The sequence below is a fragment of the Podarcis tiliguerta genome (assembly GCF_965153285.1).
Source record: "Podarcis tiliguerta genome assembly, chromosome: 4".
Classification (NCBI taxonomy): Eukaryota; Metazoa; Chordata; class Lepidosauria; order Squamata; family Lacertidae; genus Podarcis; species Podarcis tiliguerta.
Window position 1 is genome coordinate 24,604,763 of NC_139537.1, and position 26,431 is coordinate 24,631,193.

At 39.6% G+C, this 26,431-nt stretch overlaps 1 protein-coding gene across 4 annotated transcripts in view; it reads left to right on the top strand.

The window, feature by feature from the left end:
* Positions 1-1,584: 1,584 nt before the first annotated feature.
* Positions 1,585-26,431, top strand: part of WASF3 (WASP family member 3) — a 33,679-nt gene continuing 8,832 nt past the window's right edge. The window contains exons 1-6 of one of the 4 annotated variants that reach the window (XM_083437155.1): positions 1,585-1,774; positions 16,345-16,487; positions 17,598-17,732; positions 20,498-20,651; positions 22,048-22,165; positions 24,506-24,681. In XM_083437155.1, the coding sequence (XP_083293281.1) occupies positions 16,355-16,487; positions 17,598-17,732; positions 20,498-20,651; positions 22,048-22,165; positions 24,506-24,681 (716 nt within the window). In that variant the 5' untranslated portion in view covers positions 1,585-1,774; positions 16,345-16,354. Of the gene's footprint in view, positions 1,775-1,807; positions 2,626-16,344; positions 16,488-17,597; positions 17,733-20,497; positions 20,652-22,047; positions 22,166-24,505; positions 24,682-26,036; positions 26,204-26,431 lie in introns of those variants that run through there. The other 3 variants (XM_083437157.1, XM_083437154.1, XM_083437156.1) reach the window with 3 other exon arrangements.

The following is a 26,431-nucleotide window of genomic DNA, read 5'->3' on the forward strand; positions in this document are numbered from 1 at the left end:
GCTGGTTACTACCTTGGATGGCTTTAAAAGAGGATTAGACAAATTATGAGGTAAAGTCTATCAGCGGTTACTAGCCATGATGGCTATCAGAGGCTGTACGCTTCCGAATACCAGTTGTCGGAAACTGTAGAAGGGGAGGGTGCTTTTGTGCTCCGGTCCTGCTTGTGGGCTTCCCAGAGGCATCTGTTTGGCCACACTCTAAGAACAGGATGAACTAGAGGGTTGGATTCTCTGTTGACTGCAATGTAATGTAGATGAGCAGAGAAGATGCCTTAAACTTTGAAGAGGCAGTCTAAGGCATTCATAATGCTGAGGCAGATATTTCAACTGGTGCCCCTCATAGCAATAAAAACAAACCGATTCTATATTTGCCTTGCCCTGTGTCCAGAAAAAAAAATGTGTTTCCTGAAGTGAGGTGCTTCATTCTGTCTAAGGTTCTATAAATGGCATTGCATATTCTTTGGATTTTTAAAATTGGTTTTGCCAGCTACGTGCACGGTAAGCTGTTGTTTTACAGTTCTTAGGTTGTGTTTTTGTTTTGATAATATACTGGGGATTTTTAGTCTGTTCATTGCAGCAATGAAGTGAAGCTACAGGGAACCAGGCAGAGGGCCTTCTCGGTAGTGGCGCCCGCCTTTGGAACGCCCTCCCATCAGATGACAAGGAAATAAACAACTACCTGACTTTTAGAAGACGTCTGAAGGCAGCCCTATTTAGGAAAGTGTTTAATGTTTGATGTTTTATCGTGTTTTAATTATTAATATTCTGTTGGGAGCTGCCCAGAGTGGCTGGGGAATAAATAATAAATTATTTATTAATTAGTATTATTAAGCCTGAGCCCGGCTTCGGCTGGGGAGGGCGGGATATAAATAAATTTTATTATTATTATTACTACTACTACAATTCTACTGTTACTGAAGTGATTTTTGAAATATTACGTGACATATAGACGCTTTAAAATTAAACAAATAAACCACACCCCAGCAGGGAGACTACTACTGTGGCTCCCCACCCAGCAGGAGAATCTCTCCTGCAAACATCCCCCAGCCCTGTTTGAGATGCTGGCCTTCATGTTCTAATCCCCTGGCCCCTTTTAGACACAGGTACTGTATTTGACTTCACCTAATTCTAAAGGGTTGCTGCGTTTGAGGCCTTCGTGGCTTGTTCGACTGACTTCTCTCCCCCGAGGTCCTGCCCTGAGGGCGCTCCTGACGGTCCTGAGTGAATAACGGAGGCTGGTGGGAGTCGTGAGGAGAAAGAGTCCTACAGAAGACAAAACTTTAGCGGTCGGGGGGAAGCGATAATGTGCGGAAGGAAAGGAAGCGAAGCTTGTGAGAAGTCGGGATGGGCGAGGCCCCAAGGGCAGCCAATTCGGATCAGCTGCCAGAACTGTAAAGCGAAGAGGAAAAGGGATAACGCAAACGCCGTTTGTGTGTGTGTGTGTTTTAAAGTAATCCCTGAGGCAGAAAGCAGCCCTTCTCTTTTCTGCCCCGCTCACTGGCTACTCAGAATGCCGATCAGTTCTGTTGCTTGGATACAAATCCTCCCTCCCTCCCGCCCTCGCTTTCTGCCCGCCTCCATCCTTAGCCTAGATAGGACCGAGTGGGCGGGGACTAAGTCCTCGACACGCTCGAGGGCGCCGAGGGGGAGGGGATTGAATGGCTCCCGAGCTGAGCCCGCTGCTTGGCCGCCGTTGCCGCTTGTGGGGAGTAGACTGGGAGCCCCGCGCCCGCTTGCTGTAGTCGAGCCAGATGGAATGTGGCGCGCGCGAGAGGTATGCCGCGGGGGCGGGGGCGAGGATTAGAACGCGAGAGGGGAAGCGCGCGCCCACCCGAAAGCCCTTATTTTGAGAAGAAGCGCCCGTTGGGGAAAACCGTAGGGAAGAGAGGAAAGGCGGCGGGGTGGGGGTGGAGGGCGGGAGAAGTGGTTTTAATTCGAAGCGTGTTGCTCCATGGCTTAGGAGCGGAGGCGGCCCGGCGTCTTCCCCCGCCCACCTTCCTTATCCATCTCATAATCCCGAAGAGTTTTGCGACTGGGGAGCTTTAAAGCGAAATGGTCACTGGATGCTTCCCGCCCGGAGAGTGAGCGAGAGAGCGCCTTCATAATCCCCCGAGGCCCCCTTCACACACACACGCCCCGCCTCGCGTGGGTTTAGCGCCCCTTCATGCGGCGTGAGGGGGACGAGGCTCGCCGACCCGGGTCAGACTGACATGAGCGGTATCTGTTTCTTGCGGCCAGCGAGTTGTGTCGCCTTGTCTTTCGGGACGGCTGCCCGCTTGATATATACGGCGTAACTCTCAGAAAGAGTTGAGACTCCCCTTCTCCCGCTCCCCTCCTTCCCAGACAAAGTGCGGGGAGGGGAGAGAGGGAGAGGCTGCGCCCCACCCCCTCCCCTCACCCCATATACACATACATTAAGTCGCCCCCGGGGAATTCGTGACCCGCTTTGCTGGCTGCTTTCTCCATTCTGGAACAGGCGGTTGTTTAAAGGGAGAGATTTGCATCATTCTTCAGGCTGTCTTCCTCCCACTCCAGATCGAAGTTCCTTTATTTTGCTTTAAACCGGGCAAAGGGCTCGACCGCTCCATCTGGCTTAAGTGTGCAAATCTCTAGCCCTGAAAGCAGGTAAACCCACAATCGTTAAGATATTTAGTGTTGCTTTCTGTGGGTTTGTCTTTTCTTCTTTTAATACAATCAACCTCTAAAGAAATTTACTTAGGGTTTTGGTTTGTGTGAGATTAGGATCCTAGATAACGTTTTTAATTTTGTAAGAAATAGTTTGTCTGTGTGTGTTTATTGACTGGGGTGTGTGTGTGTGTGTGTGAGAGAGAGAGAGAGAGAGATCCACTAAGCTTTGAAATATAGGTCCCCCTTTAGCTCCCTAAGAAGACTACACATAATTATGTTTTTAAAACTACTCTGTTCTTCCTTTTGTTGGGTGAGTGAGGGGTTGGTGTTTTTAATTGCCTATTCTGCCTTTGTGCTGGGAAAATGGAGCAAGTGGAGGTTAGTTAGCTAGTGGTGAAGCAAAAAGTGAAGAAAAGTGTTCTCTAAAATTGTCAAAGTATGCAGACTGTTAAGATAACTTGCTATATCAGGATAAAATCCTGATTCACTAGAGAACAAATTTGTATATGATATCCAGTTATCTAAGTGTGTGACTGGACAACCGTAGTTCACCTTTTTTGGAGGTACTATTAAAAACAGACCTATTTAGCAGGCACAAAGCATTCTGGGTCAATTCAGACATGATGCCAAACTGGTTAGGTAAACTTAATTGGTTAAGCATGTCTGAATACAATCATGGTTTGTCAGCTGTTTGCCAGCCACCTTCAGAAACCATGGTTTGGAGTGGTTCACCATCCAAGATCTGTGCTAATGGATGTTTGATACAATATCTGAATTCACAAACCATTATGACGATTGCTCTATTTCCTAAGGCTGCTGAACCATAGAGATGGTAGTGAGTTTATGAAGCTATGATGGTGAGTGCTGGGTAGATGGACAGTGAAAGTAAGACAGTAGCTTTCAGCCATGGTTTGCTTTCTAAACTGGGTAGTGCAAAACATGTTTGGTCATCATGTTTGAACTGAGCCAGTGGATTATTTTTTTGGCAGTGTTGGATCAACGGGACTTTAACACTCCACATCTGTATTGCCTTCTCTACAATCATTTCAAACACCCAAAGCCAAGGGAATAGTTACTATGGGGTATGTGCAAATCTACCAAAAGTAGATGCACCCTTCTACGATTAAAAAATGGCAAACAACTTTTAACACCTTTAATAGTTAACATATTAATACCTTGTATACTCTCTCCTATGCTCATTTGTTGCAGTTAGACTCCCGATGGGATGTGTACATTTGATGCTGAAGTACTCAGAAACATAAGAAAAATAAATGCTAAGTGTATGTGCTTGCCCATTAGTATAAAAAACAGTATGTTGTAGCTGTTGGTGACATCAATAGCAGACAGCACAGATTGATGGTAGAGCTAATGCATGAACACTGTAGATGGATGAGTGCATCTCCCAAGGCACTGTAACAGATATGCCAACATGATCTGTGGCTGCTTTGACATAGTGAGACATTTCCTTTCAGCAGATTTAACTGTCCTCATGTGCGCTCAAAGAAAAGTAGTTTGAAGTTGGTTAGTCAGCATTTTAGGAAGCTTGAGGAAAACCATACACAAAGCTATGGAATAAGGAAGGTATTGATACTTCTGATTTTTTCCCCAAGTCAGGAAAATGTTATAGATATGCTGCCTTCCATTTGATTAATAGATCTGTGTGAATAGATGCCTTGGCTATTAGGTGGAGTCCTTGTTTAGGGGAACATTGTGACCTACTCTCAGATAGAACCTAGAGCATTAATTCTAAATACAGTAGTAAAATTGGGGAGCAAATAGTAAAAGTTATTTTTTACTTGCTATGATTAGGAATAATCCTTTGTTAATCATTAGCATTATTGGCTGTCTCCTGCCTCAGAAAAAATACTTTGGCAATTCCACCTTCCACTGAATGCAATGTGTTCTGGACTATACACAATTTTGGCTTTACGCTGTATCCTGGAACATAACCACTGCCTAAGTTGAGAGTCGCCTGTACTACATTTATTTTTCAAATTATTTGAACAAAGTTAGGGAATCATAAAGGCTGTTATCAGTGTTATATGTTCTTGGTTTGTTTAACAAACCCTGATTCAAGAGATCTTAATTCTTTGGCTGTGGTAGTAAGAAGGTAAAATACGCAGAATATCATAGAAACTAGTTTCTATACTGTGATGTCAGCTTTGTTAGACTGTTGCCTTATGCTAAGTAAACCAGCTTATGTCTAAGGCTGCAGTTCAAAACCCATTTACCAGGGAGTAATTCCCATAAAACTGAATGGGTTTTACTGCTGGGTAGATATATATATAGGCATGCAGTATAATAAATGTGCACCACTTGTCTTAAGGTCAGTGACATAAGCAATCTGGAAAGTTTTGAATTGGAATACAGTCATACCTTGGGTTACAGACACTTCAGGTTGCGGACCACCAAAACCCAGAAGTACTGGAACGGGTTACTTCCAGGTTTTGGCGGTCGCACATGTGCAGAAGCACTAAATCGCGCTTTGCACATGCGCAGAAGCGCCAAATCGCAACCTGCATGTGCACAGACACGCCACTGCGGGTTGCGAACGTGCATCCCATGTGGATCATGTTCGCAACCCGAGTGTCCACTGTATGTAGTCAACAAAACTAAAAAAGTATGTTTTGTTAATCTTGTGTTTATCTGAAAAGTTTTTGTTACTGCAAAAAACAACTATTGAAATATCTCATTAGGGGGAAAGTTAGGAGAAAGAGTGTGGATGAAATGTAATATTCAAAGTGTTATTAGAATACTAGTAAATATATTTATATGCCAACTGAATAGAATGTACATTTTACATTGGGGTCACTGATGTTGTGCCGTCAAGGTGTTCTGAGCTACAACTCCCTTCAGCCCCAGCCAGCTATACCAATTGTCAGGGATGCTGGGAGTTGTAGTCCAAAACATTTGGAAGGCTCTATGTTGGCTCCTTCTGCTTTACATATATATATGCATATACATACACATATATATATATATATATATATATACACACACACACACATATACATACATATATATATATTTGTGTGTGTGTGTATATATATATATATATATATATATATATATATATATATATATATTAACAGTACGATCCTACATCACTCCTCCAAGCTCAGTGGAATTTGGTCCCTAGTAAGTGTGCTTAATTCTTCAGCCTCAGAAAGTGGTCAACACTGTTAGCATACTAATTTTAGCATGCCTAAAGAGCTTTATGCATAAATATATGTGCTTCCTAGGAATAGTCACCTGAACAAAAAGAGTTTGGCTTTAGATCTGTCTGGCATTTTATCTATTCCTGTTGTTCAGTTCAACTTGTATTGTGTTCCTGCTTTAACTGCATTAGTGATATATTGTTATGTGAATGAGTCTCTGGCTTGTGCCCCCCCGCCCCTCTTCCTTGGATGCAGCTGTGCGAAGCAGATCAGAAGCTTTTCCTTCTGTTCTCAGTTAACAGCATTTTAGTATGTGGACAAACTGTGATTAATTTTAACTATGGAAGCAAGTTCAGGAACTATGATTTGAACTTGGTTTGTTTTAGTAAGCCACAGTAGTAACATCAATTTGTTCCAGTTCAGATAATCATCTCTCCCCCATGCCTGATGTTGTTGTTTTTTAAACCCATTAATGTGTAGTTAAGCTGTTAGAAGAATCACAAAGCTTTTCCTATGGCCACCTAATACGACATCTTTGAAAGAATGCGAGCAGTCATCAGTGGCAAGGGTAATTGTTTTAACTTTTGTCTGCTTAGATACCCAACCTTCTTGAGAACAGATTTGGATGGCAGGTTCAGCAGCACTGATAGCGTGAACACAAAGTGGAATATGAAATAGCGAAAGGAATATGTTTCAGGGCATGGTCAGAATGCATGCAAAGCAATAACAGTACTAAAGCAAAACAGTTTTGGTCCTTATCGGTGCTTTGTTAAGTGCACATTCTAGCCAGGCAAAAATACTTAAGGAGTGTATGAAGCAGAGGTGGGGCCTTGGAAGAGGATGTGGCTGAGGAGAGGGTGGGGCCTGAGGAGAATCCAGTGGGCCAGATAATGAGGACTGTATCACCTAAGGTTGCTTTTTTTTAGGAAGACCCCAAAATTGTTGAGCTTTTTTGAGCTGTTTTATCTGCTTTTCCCATCACATTTTCATACATTTTTACATCCGAAAACCAGGACATGTCAGGAATTTTCCTGACGTATGGTGAACCTAGTATCACCACGTTTGACCCCCAGGCCTGAGGTTCCCACCACTTCTGTACATGCTTGCCTGGGATTAAGTCTCACTGAATTTAGTGAAATTACTTCTGAATAGATTACACTGTTTCTCTGCATTATAGTCCACAAAATATTGTGCCATAAGAATTTTTTAAAGTCTTATGGTGCTTTGTTGCAACAAAAGCAAGCATACATAGGTACTCCACTGAAAATTGATTTGCCTTGGCTTATGTTTTTAGGATTTTGGCAACATCTGTTTCAGTGAGTGGTAATTAAACAGGTGTTGGAATACTTTTTATGATGCTGAATTTTTAAAAATTTATTTATTTATATTTTTATACCTCCTTCCCACCTTTTTCTGCAATGAGCTCATCTAATCTCCCCTTTCTCATCTAATCCCCCACAACAACCCTGTGAGGTAGGTTTTGCTGAGAGGCAGTGGCTGGCCTGAGGTCACCCAGTGAGCTTCATGGCTGAGTGGGGATTTAAACCCTCGTCTCTCAGGTCCTAGTATAATAATACCTTTATTGTCAATGTACGACCTGTGTACAATGAAATTCAACAGATTGAATTCCCTTCTCTTGTATACAAGGACATCTCTTTCAACTTTCCAGAGGTGTTGGGATACTTTTTGAAGCCTTTACAGATTTCATATCTCAGTGGATATGAATTAAAATAATGGAGCTTTTCATAATAATAAATTATTTGTTATGTTAAATTGATTTGTCCCCATTTATTTTTGTGGAAAGAGATCCACAGTTCTCATTCATTCTCTTCTCACCCTTTAAAATATATCCAGTATAACCTCATATTGTTTCTGTATTCATGAAGTATGATGGGAATGTGAGGCAGAGTATTCTTTGTGTCTTTTTCTTTTCTTTTTCAGTATTGCGACCCTAAAGTTCTGTGTGCATTGTTGGTAGTAGATAAATAATCATAATAATTAAACATACAGCTTCTATTCATTTGTGGGACAGTCTCTATTCAAAGTCCTTATGGTTCTCGTGCTTGGTTCTTTTCCATAATTAACTGAAAGAACTTGGACAAAATGCCCATACTGTTGAATAGCCTTTGTGCATATTTGGCTACATGCTAGCTTCACAATTTGTCTTAAGCATGGCCTGCATACAAATAGATCCTTTTGAATACTGCCTTCTGTATTTATTGGGAAGTTCTGCTTTGTGGAAGTGTGAAGTGACACTACACTTTTGAAATACTCTACAAATAACAGTAGAAAATATCACTGACTTTAGGAACCCACAGACTTAACAAATGTACTCTAATATAAAAATATAGTGCTACAGTACTGTTACCAGATTTTTTTCAATGAATCCGGGGACACTTTTCAACTTCAGTAGATTTTGCATGGGGACTGATCTGTAAATCCAGGGACTGTCCCCGGGAAACGGGGATGTCTGGTAACCTTATGCTGCAGTGCTCATAGTGTTGCTTCCCTTAAACTGGCAGTTTTTCTTTACAACTGATGGATAAAATCTGTAAATATCTACACAGTGGCCTGATACCTCTTTAATAATGGCTAATGATATGTGTGTGGTTGTTGTTTCTTATCAATCTAGAACTGACAATCATTTAGTTCTATATTGTTGATTAACATCAAATATTAAATACTGTGCTATAGCAACAAAAGTGAAAAATGTGTATGTAAAAGTACTTTACTACACTTTAGTCACTTTTGTAACTCTCTCCCCACTGATTTGTGTCTTGAGCGTTGGTGGCAATCATGGCTAACATTGATAATATTGATAATATTGATCAATCTTGCATCCTTATATTGCTCTTAACTGAGTTAACACTTATGGACCTTCATCCATAATGGAAATCTTTGAAAAGATTGAGTTGCAAAACATTTGGCCCTGAAAAATGCTTATGTATTAGCTTTGAAACGTGGTCTTAGGAGTTAGGCTAATACGAATACTAGCAGTGAAGACCAAACAAATGAATGAATACTATCCAATATTTAGTAAATAAAAGATTGTTACTTCTATTAATAAGCTAGCAAATCATTCTTTTTCTTTTTTTATAAAAAAGCTCTTTAAAAAAAGTTTTAAGTTGCAAAGTAGATTTAATATTTGATGCTTAAAATATTAAAAAAATGATATATCCAGTTTCTTTGCAGGCAGTTGAGTAAGGAGGACACAAAATACAAATAATATGTTCAATAATGTTCAGTTTCCTTGTTGAGTCATGTGCATAGTTTCTACTCTTCAGTTTTACAGTAGTTCATGGTAGCATGTAAATAACAAAGAGAGGCACCTCTGTTAAAAAAGAGAGCTTTGTTTCCAATTGTTCCTTAGTAGTGGGGGAGATGGAAATCTGAGCATGTTTACTATGTAGACCTGCTACTTTCTTTCAGGAACCAAAATGTACCTTCTCTCTCCTCTGAGAGTAGATTGTATTGATTCTGTATCAGGATGTGTAGTTTCAATGCATTAGTGGCTGAGCTGTCTGTTGTCTGTTCTCTTTTTGATTGTGGTTTTCTCCCCCACCCCATTTATTTTGCCCTTTCAAGCCACTTTCTCCCATACAAAAAGCAGTTATGCACCAACAGGACCTCCCTTTCGTTATGGACTGTTTGAAAGATCTTTAGTTTCTTAAGTTGCATTTTTTAAAAAAAGAATTCTTTCTTCTTTGTATGAATTTATATGATCTTGAACTGAAAAGAATTCTAAACATTACTGTTACATGTATAGATTCCATTTGACATCAGCCAGCAATATACATACTTCAAGCAACTGCAAATTATTGTTCTTGGAGCAAAGTTCAGTGTGCATTTTCTTTTAAAAACAGTGGTTGTTGGGAGCATCTATATTGTCTGCCAAAACCATTGCATTTTTGTCATGTGGAAAATTTTCTCTTCAAAACATGTTGCAGCCAAGTGTTAAGTGTTTTGCAAGCACAACTTGAATTTAGAAACAGAATATAGCCCTTGTCTATCTTCTAGAGAGACTAAATCAAACCATGAAGCATTTTGTTGCTGTGTCAGGGGATCCAGGAACAGTGACCTTTGTATTTGGAGCTGTAGATGCTCAGAATTCCCATTGTCAGCATCTTTGACTGGAAAGCAATAAAAGGCTTATGATATCCACATAGAATATAAATACCAGAAGACTAAACTTCTGTCCATACTTTGCCAATGGACCAGTAACACACTGTTCTTTGGGGTTCTTTGCAGTTGCACGTATGGATTTGAGCCTTTGTTGACCAAAGGCTAGCCTTTCTGAATAGTTCTAGAACTTAGCTGATTTCCTCTCCTTGTTGGTGAACTTTGTTGCTAATTTCGTGACTTAAGCCAGCACCTTCTTGCTCAGACCATGTCATAAGGATTGCAGTTAAGAACTCCCTACTCTGACATTTCTCTGCCACTGGCCGTGATGGATGCAGGGGCTGAGATGTGTTATCTGTCTTCCTTCAATATTTAGAAGGATGGAATGTATTGTGCCCTCTGTTCTTTATAGTTGTAAGCAAATGCTGCCAGACAGTTATTGCCTGTTGTTAATAATCAGTTATAATATTGATTATTTGAAGGCATTTTTTGTTAATAACAAAAACCTCCAGAGGACATGCTATGCTTATGTAATGACCTCTCCACAACTTTTTGTAGCCTCTCACCACAATCACTACCAAGCTGTCCTTTCAGTCCAGTTTTTGTTGCCCTTTTCCTTGTCTCTGCACCTGCTACAATATTTATTGTTTCATGCCAGTTGAGAACCACATTCCTTGATGATTAAGCTACTACATTTTTGCTTTTGTTGCTTTCTTCTTAATCTCTGGCATTTTTATTCACTTGGCCTCTAAGTTGATGATCTTTCTGAACATTTCATATATATATGAAGAACAGTTCTGGATCAGACAGAAAATCCATCTTGTGAAACATCCTGTTTCCCACATTGTCCAAACGGATGCCTATGGAAAGCTGGGATGTTTAAGGTGTAAGTTAAGTATCAACAAAATCACTATCAAAATAGTTTTATGCTATTGAAATGCCCAATAAAATAAGAATAAAAATAAATATGAACATTTAATGTGATGAAACACACTGCGGACCACCTGAATGAAACTTACAGGGTGGTCTGTGGTTAAAGTTGAGAACCCCTGAAATAGACTATTGTCACTAGAGCATTAGTGGATAATTTAGTTAAAATTGTGCATATTTTCCTTAATTATTTCATGCTTGTGAAACTAGGATAGATGAATAAGTCAGTTTCAGAGTCTTTCAGTTTGTGTTTCATTTTTCCAATCTTAAGTTTGGTTATCCACTTTTTCACATCAGTTTTTGAATTTTGGGAGGGAAAGTTTTCATGAAAATTCATTAGCATTTTAGGGCAAAATATGCCTAATATACTCACTTTTTTATGTATTTTTGCAGAGTAAACACATTTTTGTGGAGCAGTTTGCCATGATATGCATTTTTGTGTTCTTTTCACCAATATATGCATTTCTATGCATGCTTTACCCTAGTATATGCATTTTTGCATACATTACTTGGTTGGAGAGCAGCATTGCAAAATTTGAAGGATGGCTGTAGTTTGCCTTTAAATATGAACTGAATAGAATTTCTTTTCCCATCCCTGTGTGCAGCCACTGGAGATAGAGCATTACTCCATCGTGTTAGGAAGATAGGAATCAGCCTAAGATCTCAATTCTGTAGGCTCCCACTTGTGTCTTAACTTGTGATCAAGGGAAACGTTTGTGACTTTAACTGCAGTTATCTTTTGATTCTCCTTAACCCAAGGTTTAAAACATTTTAGAAGGTTATTGTTTATTATTTTTGGTTGTTGTTTTTTTAAAAAAGGCTTCACTCCCATTCAAAGGCAGCACCTGCACACTGCCACTGTCAAAATGTGTCAGGGCCAGGATTGAGTTGAATGGTAAGTTAGTGGGTGACAGAATTCCACTGGTGATGAGTTGTTCTTCATATGGGACGGCATATGTCTGCTTACTTGCATTGTCAGCAACAGTATCCTACTGTTAATAGAACTTTTTCTTAAAAGGTTATTAGGTTTAACATGACTATTTGTATTTGAACAACATTTTCAAACTCCCTTCAGGCACCAAATGTAGTAAGTGCACTGCAGGAGTCATAACTATCTGTTTTGTTTTTCAGGGCTTTTAATAGTGGCATAAAGTTTGAATGTTCGGGAAAAACCTGTTTAACATTATAAATATGATTTGCAGTACTTTGCAGTTTGCATAAGTGACTCAGAAGGTAAAATATGGGTATTCTATGTTACTTTTATGATTTAATGCAAGTTGAGGTATGTTTCAATTCAACGGCTTAAAATATTCAGGAGTTCTGGTTGGTAGTCCATTCTGTCTTTGGACAGAGTTCATGGATGGTATAGTACCTGAGTTTCATACCTACAGGCAACTCTTCATGATACAGAATGTGTGAGGAAAGTTCTAGATTTATGTACTCAGTCTGAAGTTCTTTAGTAATGGCTCAGTTCACATGACTTGCTAAGCCAAACCTTGGCTTGACGACAGTACATGAATGTGTGGGTTCCTGGAGGTTCTCCTGGACGATTTTGTGGAGATAAGAATGGAGGTCACAGTCCCTTTGCTCCTTTCTGGTCGCTTTTATTTCTATAGTTTTCTTATCAGGTATTGTCTTAGTTATCTTTAGTTTTATTATTTCTGTTCAACGTTGCTAGAAAAGCTGTTGTATTCAAGTTCTAAGGAATGGGGTAGGTGCAGGGGTATAGTGCATTTGTTTCATTTGCTTGGTTGCTGATGTGGACAAACATGAATTCTCATTTCTATTAAGCAACATGAGTACCATAATGAAGCACTGATTACAGTTGCACAGCTCTTGTTTACAGTTTGTCATTATTTTCATCAGGGGAAAAAGAGAAAGGAATGTTTTGTTCCCCATTCCTCCTCCATGTTTTTAAGGGTCTGTTACTTATTTCCTCTGTTGCCTGTCAAGCTTGGGCAAGAGCAGTGATTATTTGCTATTCCAAGTGGTTTTTCTGGGAAGATGGGGTAGTCATTCTTTTTCAGTTAGGCCAATTACAGTTTTCGTATCTTATTATTTAGATTTGTTGCACATAATGGGAAAATTGGTGTAGTAGTCTTTCAGATACGGAAGAGAAAATAGCATTGAGAGGTCTGTTATTTTCTAGAACAGTAAGTGAATGTTAACAAATGCTGAATATCAACAAGATTTATGGTTTTGTCAGGATGACAAACTATTCTGAGCATGTTTGACTTGAAAAGTGCAACTTCTCTGTCACCCCAGTATCTCTTTTCCATCCCACTCCTGCAAAAGTAGCTGAGTGAACTACAGTTTGATTTGAAAATTTGACTTTCGTACCATCATTTGTGAAAAAGAAGTCTATACAACATTTTGTTGCAGTCTGAAGATCTATATTCTTGGTCCCCACTCATGGTCCAAAAGCATGTGACACACTAAGCTTTGTGCTGGCTGGGAGCCTGTTTAGAAGCCCCACGTACACCACCATAGATTCTGTGAAAGAAAGGAAACACACACACACTCCATTATAAAGGAACCTAAGCAAACCAGGGATGAGAGCAACAAAACTGACTACACATAACCTGTATTGAACAAGACCCTAATAATTTCCATCGACAGCCACTTGTGCCACATCTCATAATATTTCCAAGGCTCCCTCATTCCACAGATGAATTTTGGGTTGGTAGGGTTGTAGTGGGAAAGCCCTAATCCATGAATAGAACAATTTATTATTTTGGCTACATCCCAGTATTTCATACTGATGACCTTAAAATGAGTAAGCTTGGTACACTTAGCTTGGCATCTCTATCAGAAATGCACTGCTTTGGGGATTTTCATTAGCTGTACGCCATAATCATCACAATTATAACAAATAAAGTCTATCTCATATATTAGTTTCACCTTTTAAGTTGAATTACTGAAATAAATGAACTTTTCCATGATATTCTAATTTTTCGAGTTTCACCTGTAAGTGTTTCTTGTTGAAACCAATGGTACATAAGTGACTGACAGGATTATCCCAATTTATTTTATATAGAATTCACAACAACTTGTGAAGGTGTTATTTATGCAATCTGGGTAACTAACATTTAATCCAAAGATCATTTAAGAGTTTCAAGTGGCATAGGATATATTTTGCCTGTCTGCCAGTTTCCATCATATGCATGGAGAGCCATCTGGAAGATAAATACATGCAGATGAGCAGCCCTTACAGTTAAGAACTGGATTAACTTGTTAGCACCTTTTGTTAATTCTGTAATCTGATCATGTAAGAGAACAACAATACAAAGCTATGTTTGTATATTGAGGCTGGGCAGTTAAATAGTTAGCTACCCGCATATTCAAGATTCCATATAGGAGGAGAGGGAAATTGAAAAATGATAAAATATTGTTTTATTTTCTCTACTAGCTTTCCTTTGCAGTCAGGCTATGTCCAGATGATTCAATAGAGAGGATTTTCCCCCCTCCCCTCAATTTATAGCTAGTTTTGTTAAAGCTACTTTGGTATTATTTGATTTCATCCAGGTAGCCATGCCAGTTGGGGCTAATGGGAGTTGTAGTTCAAAACATATGGAGTGCATTAGGTTGGGGAAAAGTAGGATAGGTAACACTACTGGTTCTCTGTGAAAATAAACACACGTGCCCTCGTTATTCAGTGTTTAGCTCTACAACTGAAAGTGTGAGATGAACTATATATGTGAATTATTTGTACATTCTTCCTTCGAAGGGGAGAGGATAGCACAGAAAGGTTGTGTGCACATTTGTTGCACATTATGTTGCAGGCATGCTGGAGGCACAGTAACCTTTTCTAATGTACACAGGCTGTGGAGAGGACTGCCCCAGTGACTGAACTAGCTTTATATTCAAAACTGACTGGTAAGATTGTTTCATTAAATAGGGAGTAGGTATTTAAGAACTGTTGTTCAAATCCTGGCTGAATCTGACACTAGCAGATGCTAATCTTGATGCTATGCTTGTTACAAAGATAAATTCCACTTGAAGTCAAAGGAACTTTGTAATGTGTTTACATTATATCTGGTTGGCATCTGTCAGTTTCAGGAAATAATGGAAGAGTGTGCCTTCAGGGGTAAATTCAAACCATTGGAGAGTTACAGTGCCTGCTGTGACTGTAGAGACATGATTTGTTGCAGCTGGAGCAGATGAAGATGTCTGGTTGTGCTGATGCAAGTGTGCCATAATGTTTCTTCTTTCTGCACTCCTTCCCGTGGTCATTCCTTTTCTGGTCACTGTTGTGGATACACGACCTGACTGATTGTCTCCAGATGTTGTGGTGGTCTTGGAAGGGATTTCTACATGGCAGGGTTAATGTTGTCAGCCTTCATGTCATGTTTGCAGATGTCATTATAGTGCAGAGTTGGTCTGCCAACTGACCTAGTACCTGCAGACCTAGTACCTGCATACTCCCTATAGAGTATATCCTTGGTGATTCTGCCATCTTCCATTCTGTGGACATGACCAAGCCAGCATAGACGTTGCTGGAACAGGAGGGCAAACATGCTGGGAATGTGGGTACACTATATCTGGATAATGTGTACATTATAGTCTACCTAAGGAATTCATTTAAGAACATCACTACTGGATCCGACCAAAGGTTCACTATTCATATCCCAACTTTCCTACATAAGGACATAAAACAATTAAAACATCTTAAACAATTCCAATACAGATGCAGACTTAAAAGATCTTTCCTTAAAAGTCTTGTTGGAAAAGGAAGGTCTTCTGTAGGCACCAAAAAGACAATAGACAAAAGCTATCTAATATCAAACAGAAGAGAATTTCAAAAGCATTCAATCTAGTCCCACATCTGTTTTCCACAGTGACCAGCCAGATGCTTCTGGGAAGCCCACTAGGAGGGCTTATAAAAGCATTAGTTTTGCCTTGTTACTAATTCCCAGCAACTGACTCTAAACCTGGAGGTCCTGTTTCGGTATGACAAAATCCATTGGCTTTTGTTCTAACACTTTCTGCTGTTGCTTTTTTAATAAATGAAAGGTAAATAATACCTTGAGAAGGAAGTAGGACAACTCCTGAACATGTCCTATCCAATACTTAATTTACAAAACATATTTAAAAATATTTAGGGACTTATTTGCTATGAGAATCTTCATTTCTAGTCTAATATTTGTCTTCAGAGGAATGATAGTGGTTTATATTTTTCTTGGGATTTCTCCTGAGAATTTAGTGATACGCAGCAATCCCAAACACCTAGGTGGTGGTTATGTTAGATTGAGCAGAGGCATCCATTCCGCCTGTCAAATGGGCTGGACACCAGCAGAACTCAGTGAAAGACTCCAAAACAAGGCCTTGTGGGGCAGGACTGAGCCAGCCCTTTTTCTTCCCTGCCTAGTAATAGTATTCAAACACCATGAGTATTCAAGCCATGCTGTATTATTCTCATACTGCAACGACAGCTGCCGCCCTTTATAAAAAAGTTTTGGGGAGTATTGTGGTGGGGTGAGACTAATGTTTTATTCTTTTGTTTTGGCAGACACTGAATCATGCCGTTAGTCAAAAGGAACATTGAACCTCGACACCTCTGCAGAGGAGCTCTGCCCGAGGGAATTACTAGTGAATTAGAATGTGTAACCAATAGTACTCTTGCTGCTATCATACGCCAGCTAAGCAGCCTAAGTAAGTAACTGGATGGCTTTTAAAATGTGTTTTTTTCTTTTTAAGGGAAACTTGAAGAGTATACACAGTTTTGAAGCTGGCTTAAGTGGCATGATGACTTTGGGTTTAGCAGTCTCAGCACCTTTGCATGTGAATAATCAAAATAAGTAAAATCAATGCCTTGCCACCTTGACTTCATATCCTGTATGGCCTTGTGTCCAGTGTTTCCCTCTTTCTTTTACCTTCCTTTGTGCCAGTGTGGTGTAGTGGTTAAGAGCGGTAGACTCGTAATCTGATGAACCGGGTTCGAGTCTCCGCTCCTCCACATGCAGCTGCTGGGTGACTTTGGGCTAGTCACACTTCTCTTAAGTCTCTCAGCCCCACTCACCTCACAGAGTGTTTGTTGTGGGGGAGGAAGTGAAAGGAGAATGTTAGCCACTTAGAGATTCCTTCAGGTAGTGATAAAGCGGGATATCAGAGCCAAACTCTTCTAAGTCTAGGGGGTGTAGAGCAGTCTTTTATGGATTTTTAAAGCTTTGGCCATGTGGATCCACCCCTTCTTCCCAAATGCTTGTTTGCCTTTGGGTATCTAAAGATTTGGAGCCAGCACTGGCCCAACCATTAGGCAAAGAGAAGCCATTAATTCATCACACATGCCATATGTAGTATATGGAATTACATTTATAATATTCAGTTACTGAGGGTAGCAGCCGCCTGTTCCTCCTGGGCCATTCTTCTCTGCGGGATATCACAGACCTGTAATATACCCCCTAAACTAGTCTGCTGCTTTCAGGTGCACTGCAAGGGGAGGACACTAGCCTGTTGCCAGTGCTGAAGTAAGATTCAATGGGGAAAACTTGTCCTTTATCACAGGCAGCAAAAGTTGTTGGGCTGGCCCTGCTTATACCTGCTCTGACAGTGTGTAGCATTCCTGTGTGTAGGATTGTGTCTGAAAAGAGCAGTTTTCAGTCACATTGGATAAATGTGGGAATTCTGTGCTTGTCAACTTGCATAAAGCACCAGAAGCATAGTGAAAACTCTCTGAAGAAACTTTGTACTGTTTCTGTGTGCAAATACATGTGCATAGTGTGTGTCAAACACCTGGGGAGATGTTGTCTTCTTTCTCTATAGGCAAACATGCTGAAGACATATTTGGTGAGTTGTTTAATGAGGCCAACAACTTCTACATCAGGGCAAATTCCCTTCAAGACAGAATTGACCGCCTTGCTGTCAAAGTCACCCAGCTGGATTCAACTGTGGAAGAAGGTAGGTAATTGTATTTGAGCATTGAGCCAGAAGTGATATTGACAAGAGCACAGTAATTAATTGCTCAGCAATCACTACTTTTTCCTTTGGAGTTGGTACTGAGTGATATTTCATCTTGGTTGTTGTTTTTTTTAAGGTAGCAGCTTTGGGAGGGGGGAATCTGTGGCAGTTGCAGGGGGGGAAAGGGGAGGAAGAGGAAAATATATTTAATATTTGCCACTTAATATTTGCCACTAGAAGTCCATGCCCTTATCTCTCTTTGCAGGAGCCCTACTTTTAATTGGATCTATTGCTTGGGTATATTTCATGTATTATTAATTTGCAGTAGGTAGATGAACATGAGCAATGCCCATCTCAAACCTCTTATTCCAGAAGAGTAATAGATACATATCACCACTGTAGGATAAACTGTTGCCCAAGAAAACTGATCTTTTGGTATTTTATAACCAGATTGTTAGAACACTGGATGCAGTCTACACTGTTGTGTGCTGATACAGCCCATTGATTTTATTGGGCCTAGGTTACTTCTCAAGATTCAGTGGCTGTGTCATGGAGATAAATTCTGTATCAGTATCAATTGCTAGAGTCTCCATGGTCAGAGTCAGCATGCCTCTGAATACCAGTTGCTGGAAACCGCAGAAGGGGAGAGTACTCCCCTGCTCAGGTCCTGCTTGTGGGTTTCATACAAGCATTTGGTTGGCTGCTGTGAGAACAGAATGCTGGACAAGATGGGCCATTGGCCTGATCCAGCAGACTCTTCTTAAGCTTGTCATGTAGAGCTACTGCCTCACAATTGCAATTTCAGATACCTTTGGTAACCCCTTTCATAACTTATTTCTATGTGTTGGCTCTTTGTATGTTGGAGGGAATGGGATTCCACCACTGACAGTGCCTACAGCTTCCACACAAGGAGCGCTTACACATGGAGGTTGGAGCCAAGGCCAATAGGGCATGGTAGTGATTGATGAGTGTGGGGCCACCAGCATAATACTACTCCCTCCTCGCATAAAATGAATGTGCTGAGGATGAGATATGAAAGGGGTTAGAGTAGCAGCACTACTACCTATGTAACAGAGCACAAATTTATGACCATAATTGTAGCTAGTTTATGACAACATTATATTTTGAGAAGGACTGTAGCTCAGTGGTAGAGCATCAGCTTTGCATGCAGGTCTCAAGTTCAATCCTCAGCATGTCTAGGTAGGTCTTAAAGTGATACCTGGCTAAATTCCTGGAGAACCACTGCCAGTCAGTATCGAAGATACTAAGCTTGAGGACCAATGGTCCGACTTGGTATAAGGCAACTTCCTATGTTCCTGTTTGCATCACTGTCTTCAGTCTTAATGCAACATCTGAAGTTCTAATACTTCACTGAATACAATATGACTCCTTATATCTTTGCTTGCTTGTGTATACTTACAAAAGGAATGCCTAGTTGTGTTCATTGAGGATGCCATTCTAGACAACTGAAGACATTTACAGGAGCAGAAGTTTTGTCATTTGTCTAGAACGGCGGTTACAGAAGCTACATATTTTCTTTGGGTTGTTGGCAGAAGCTGCATAGAAATGAAATTTAGAAGCCTCACTTTCACATTCTGCTTCTGAAAATTGATTCATAGTCAATATAACCCTTTAAAAAGCTTAAATAATAGATTGCATAATTTGTAAATCTAGTGTTGAATACACATTCTAATCAAATATGCAGATGTATAATGCATTTATTTAAAGCTGGTTTCATTGATTGATATATTTTGTAATTAAAAGCAGATGTGTGTTGCATTTTAAGCCAGGTAGCATATTATGTTACAATATAGGTCCCCAAATGTAGTGTCCATGGGGTCCCTAATGTGACACCTTCCAGGGTTTCTGCCCCTCCCAAATTTGTAAAAGAATTGAGGGATTTTTTGGGAGAGGTTGCCTATTTTGTGGACAGTGTTGCATTTCTTTTTCATCTCTTTTTTTGGAGTGGCATAGGTATGTTGCCTGCTTTATTTTCAGCTGGGATAGGAGCTGTTCTGAACAAGACCAGTTTTTCTGTGAAAAGGGTATTTTGTTGCCCAAAATAGTTTTGATATTTCCAAATCTGCTCCAAAAGTTTAATGTCAGGTTGGTGTTATAACAACAACTTACAGTTGAGGTCAAAGGTACTTAGGTCCTATGGATACACAATTTGAACTATGATAAAAAAATAGAACTGTTTGCAACCAAATAATCCCAAACACTAGTTGTGCAGCTCAAATGCATTTTGCAGTATGTATTTATATCCGTTAGGGAAGCAACTGTGAAATTAAGGGTTTCTGCTTGGCTTTCGCCTCACTTGTATGGATGCTAGGCAAAGGCCACTTGAAGAACTTAGTTTGAAAACAAGAGCAAGTTGTCACTGGGCAGATCAGTTTTTCTTCATGATATGCAATGCACATGTTTATGCTGTTTAACATAGCACATAATGTGCATACTAAGTTACTCTATATACAACCTGTTATGTCATACATAATCTTGTGGATTTGGGGGACAAATATTTTTACTTACACAATGTTGTTGGGGAAATATTACCATGTCTGACTTGTTAAGAATCTTGCACCCACAAATTGTGTGAAGGGCATGTTTTGTATTCTATATAGGAACAAGAATTTAATCAGTTTTGCTCCTCACTTCTTCCTCTTATCAAATGTGTTCAATATTTTGATTTGCTTTACTCCTGGATATTGTGGTTAACTTTTTCTCAATTTAGTTCTGTCTACTAATTTTGTTCTTTTTGTCAACAGTGTCATTACAGGATATCAACATGAAAAAAGCATTCAAAAGTTCTACAGTACAGGACCAGCAGGTGGTTTCGAAGAATAGCATCCCCAATCCTGTAGCTGATATTTATAATCGGAGTGACAAACCACCTCCATTGAATATCCTTACTTCATATAGGTAACGCAACTACAAATGAATAAATAGGCCTGCACAAGTAATGATGTAATCAATACTAGATTCAAGCTACTGAATATTGCCCAGTTAGCTTTTCTTTGGAGTCTGATATAGACAACAGCCCTGAGGCATAGCTCAGTTGGTAGAGCATGAGATGCTTAATCTCAGGGTTCTGGGTTCAGCCCCACATTGGGTGATAGATTCCTGCATTGCAGAGGGTTGGACTAGATGATCCTTGTGGTCCCTTTCAACTCTTCTATGATTCTAAGGCTCCATATCAGTAGCCCAAAGATAGTTCAGTTGACTTCTATAAGAAGGTCGGAAAGAGTCAATTTAGCCCACAGTACGCTGACAGGCAGCATATCTTCAAGTTAAAGTATCTCTCTAGTGCTTGAGAGTTTTTGTTTTTTTTAAAATATTTTTAGGTGCAAAGATGCTAAGCTAAGGCACCTCTCAGAGTAAATATGCTAGAATCTCAAAATCTATCTACGTGGGGGGTGGTTTAGCTTGCTGATTTGAACACAATATACCGTATTTTTCGCCCTATAGGACACACTTTTTCCCCTCCAAAAATGAAGGGGAAATGTGTGTGCGTCCTATGGGGCGAATGCAGGCTTCAGGAAGCTATCCACAAGCCTTGGGAGCCCGCGGGAGTTCCCGCCAGGAACTTTGCGCAGCTCTCCGCAAGCCGTGGGAGCCTGGCGCAACTTCGCGCTGGGCTCCCACGGCTTGCGGAGAGCTGCCTGCATCCTGAAAAAATTTCCCCCTTTATTCCCCCCCCCCAAAAAAAACTAGGTGCACCCTATGGGCTGGTGCGCCCTATGGGCCAAAAAATACGGTACTTCTAAGTTTTAAATAATTGTTTGAACATTGCTTCTTGTCATTTTCAATTTACCTCAAACACCCATTCATACTTGGTTTTCCCAATTGATACCTTGGCACAACCAGATGCAGTTTGCACCGGGCCCTGAGTGAAGTGGCCAATGGGTGCTGCACTTACGGGTTTGGTTGCAGGAAAGCCAGCTTCTCATTAAAGTGTAGGTCTGCTCCCTATGATAAACTCTTTTATCCAAACAAATGTAATACGTATTGGGCCTATTCTTAAGTAAGCACCTCATTGTACCATTTGAGTCACCAGAACCTGGGTGCTTATTCATGACAGTTCAGTTGGCAGAGTAGCTGGCTTGCTACTTGAAACAGATAGAACTGTTCCATTTCATTGGGAGGTAGGTCTTCTGTCTGGAAATGGCATCCTATGCAGTACATTGGCACCATTGGAGCCTTTCCCACTAGGTTATCTGCAGAGTCATGAGTACGCTAGAATACTTGCTTGGGTCTCTAAGTAAGCTTTAAACAATAATCCTCCTGTTATCTCAATATCTGTTCATTTTGTTCACAGAGATGATAAAAAGGATGGGCTGAAGTTCTATACGGATCCCTCTTATTTCTTTGACCTATGGAAAGAAAAAATGTTACAAGATACAGAAGACAAACGAAAAGAGAAGAGACGCCAAAAGGTAAACAGGCACATTTTAAAATGTATGCACGTGGTTTACCAGCCATATTTTGGAATAAAAATGGTTCATTGTTTAAATGTTTTTCTTGACATACATATGACTGGAAAAATAGCAAGATTATCTCATACTTTTATATTTCAATCTTAAATGTGTGTCTTAACTTCTTCTCTTAAAAAATTCTAGCAAAAATAGCCTACTAGTTTCAGAAAACATATTTTTGAAAAATAGATTATATGATTATAAACTTATTTCATAAAGTTCTTTGAGCTTTTGATGGTTTTCTTTAGATTGTTTCCACTCTAAAATGCAAATTGACTTTATTCTTCTTATTCTGAGAATATGTCCATCTGCTTTTTATGGGTGAGTCTGAATAAAGAATCACCTAAGGTATGTCATGGAAGAGTATATAATGGAGCAGTTTTAGGAATGATGTTCATTGCTGTCAGTGTGAGTACATACAAATTAAATTCCTGAATAATGTCACTAAGCAATAAATCAGCTATTTTTAAATATAAAATGTACTGGCATTTCTGTGTGGCTATGGTCATACTGGAACTCCCAGACCACCTATCTGACCTAGGCAATGTACAAAAGTAAATAAGAACATCACTAAGAGAAGAAGACTTTTTTGTTTACTACTCCTTCTGAAATAAAGCAAAGCACCACATTCTGTGATCAGAAGACTTGGATGATTATTTGCTTGGTGAGGGAAAGCTTGCTGATTTGGTGAGGATATGTGAAGTGGGGATGGGAGGGCAATGTAACTTGTGTGCTAACAAGGTTGAGTTTTTCTGTATGTAAAATGCCCGTTTTTAGTTTGACTTTGCCTAAGAATGTTGAGGTTTTAATTCCAATGAAATGGTTACTGTAGCATACTTTATCCTCCTTCTGTGAACAGATGGTCTTAAACGGGCTTGCCTGTTGCTGTTATCACTAACCTCGGCTGTCTTCCCATCTGCATAAAATATGATGACTGTAATTTAAGAGTTTGCAACAGAATAAATGTTTGAGTTATAAGCAAAAGCACTGCAAAAAGCTCCCTCCAAACACTAAAAAACAAACAAACAGGCAGAATGTATTGATCACTGGTATCAAAGATTGCTAGGAGACCCAGGACAATTAAATCATCCTTTCTCAGTCTTCATCTAGCTTAGGTCATTGACAAGGTGACCAAGGCAGTTTTGTATCTGAAATCAGCCTAGAAAACGGGTATATCAGGAATAGATAGCCTTTGCTGTCCTAGGTGCCTAGAACTATACAGGAAGAGAAAAGGTGAAGAGATATGCTTTAGGCTTCTTAGTAGCTGTGTGATTAAAGAATATATTTTTATGATTTCATTGCAATTTCTCTTTCATAATTGAAAAGCAATTAATCTAACCGTTCTCCCCAAATGCATGTACAGTCGCACCTTGGAAGTCAAACAGAATCCGTTCCGGAAGTCCAGTCGACTTCCAAAACATTTGGAAACCAAAGCGCGGCTTCTGATTGGCTGCAGGAAGCTCCTGCAGCCAATCAGAAGCAGTGGAAGCCCTGTCAGACGTTCGGCTTCCAAAAGAACGTTCGAAAACCAGAACACTCACTTCTGGGTTTCGATCATTCGGGAGCTGATTTGTTTGGGAGCCAAGGCATTTGAAACCCAAGGTACGACTGTCTTTTTATCATTGATTTTAATATACTCTAATGAGTCGTTTGTGTTGTGATCCATTATCCTTCCATGTGCATGAAACCTATTTGGTATTTGTTTGGCAGGACAGTATAAGTACTGAGCTTTTTCCATTTGCAAGGATGAATACCACGCAGCTCTTTGCTGTAAGGTAACTGCTTAAAAGAGGAAGTCAGTTGATTTCAGAAAAAGTACATGTGGTGTTGAAGGGAAGCCAAGTTTATTCCAGTGCCAGAAAAAACACACCAACTCTTGTTTGTAGATGTATCTTCACATACCCCTGGACTCTGATGGGAAAATATTTCCATGCCACTTGCTGTGATGCACTGTGAACCTTTTTATTTGCTTGTCTGAACACTAAGATTACAGTAGCTCTGTAGAACTACAGTTTAGCATGGTATTGTTTAAAGCAGGCTTTGCAAACCATACAATTTTACAATTGTGAAAAAACACTAATATGTAAATTTAATGTTTGTGTTTGCTATGTATATATTACTGCACAGCTGATAACTTGTCAGATGTATAACCTATGAGCTCTTTAGAATATGGCTTCACTATAATTTGCTTGGCTCACCTATATATCTACTTATTTTCATTCTCTTAACAGCATTTAACTTGCTCTTTCCTTCCTTGTCTCTTCCTTTCGCATGCCTTGCTTTCTTGTTCTGTAACATTAGGAGCAAAAGCGTATAGATGGCACAACTCGTGAGGTGAAAAAGGTTAGAAAAGCAAGGAACAGGCGCCAGGAATGGAATATGATGGCATATGACAAAGAGCTTAGACCAGACAACAGGTTGTCTCAAAGTATATACCATGGAGCATCATCCGAGGGATCTCTGTCCCCTGATACTAGGTCTGTTTACAACAAACCTTTTTGTTGTATTACACATTCAGATATGCATAGTATCCTTATATTCTTAATAAGCTTAACTGTAGAATTGCAATGAAACATTCAATTAATGTTACAACAGGCATTTTCAAAATTATTTGAAAGGCCAGTGTGACTTAAATCTGTTACTTGTTACTATACAACCACATTGCATGTATGTTTGTGTTTCTGTTCTAGATTGCCATATTGTACTGCTATAGGCAACTTAGTACATGGATTTTTTTTTCAATTTAATGATTTTACTGATTTTAAGAAAAAACATATTCTAAACTTTTGTGTAGTACTTAGAAAGCAATGGTTCTTCACATGCAAGGCAATATACTGGCTTCATATTAGTAGATTTTGCTAATTGAATAAAGTTCACTGTTCATACAGTTGGTATTCAGAGAGGAGCTGCAGAACCAGAAGCAATATTTTTAAAAATGGTTTTGAACAGAAACATATCCCTAGTGTGTACAACGGTATTTACCACCGGTATTCTCTCTCTGTGTTGTACTTCTTTGTGCTAAGTGGGAGGTCTGTGTTCAAGCAAAGTGGAACATTCAAGTTGATTGGCCAAGCGGTCTCTAGAGACGTTTTTGTTTTCATATTTGTTCTCCAAATTAATTTAATTGGAAGGAAGGAACAACCCACAGCAAATAATGCAGACTGCCTAACAACATTTCACAATTCCACTAACATCTATTATGGCTTGTTTATGTCATCTTGTAGTTATTTTTAAAGTCCAGGCTGTTAAAGCAAAAGAGGATTGCAAGAAGAGCCCAGAAGCTGACTTTCATAGAAAGCCATGTTTTAAAGAGAATTACTTCTGTATTTCTATGATGCTATTCAGGATGTTTTGTCTGCACTAGGAAAATATTCTTCTTTCATGCTACATAACTTCTTTCCTGAGCAAAACTGTTCTCCAACTTAATAGAGAGGAAAGCATTTCTGTGATTCCCAGTCACTTGTTGAAATTCTACTCCTCTTGAACCATGGGAATCATATTCTTGTCAACTCTGTTAACTGGATTAATTCACTTACTCCAGTCATTTTGTTTCCTTGACTGACATGTACTTTTTTTTACTCCTTTTTTTGTAGCATGAAAAATTGCCTTGTGAATGAATTGTAATAGCAGTATTGTAAACGCAAGTGTTACATTCAAAACAAGCCTACACAAATGCGCTTCTTGTTATAATTTTGATGCACTGCTTATATATGCATAAAAATGATAAGCAAACATAGCAATTTTATGTAACTATTGGAATTTGAAATTCTGATGTTTCCAAATTGGCGAGTCCTATTTACAATGCATTTATGCTATGCCCATTGTGATTCAGAAAGAGAGACACAAGCTGAATCCAAGCCGGCACCAGCAAATTAATGTGAGGAAAGTAAGGACAAGAAGAGAAGAGTGGGAGAGAAGGAAAATGGGCATTGAGTTCATAAGTGATACAAAGAAACAAGAGCAGACAGGAAGCACAAAAGAGGCCAAGATGCCCAAAGGGTTTGTCTTTTTGTTTTACTCAAACCTCTGGTGCTTTGTTGCTTGCCTAGCTTCCTGTCTGAAAAGATGATGAGCATCTATTTTACTGATACCTTTTTAAACCAAATTACTATTTGACACAATTTGTCTTTACTAATGCAGCTTTTTCAGCTCAGGCATGCAAATAAATTGTCTGTTGGCCCTAACCAATAAGCTCTACAGAGTTAGTATCTTTATAAGTTCTGTGTT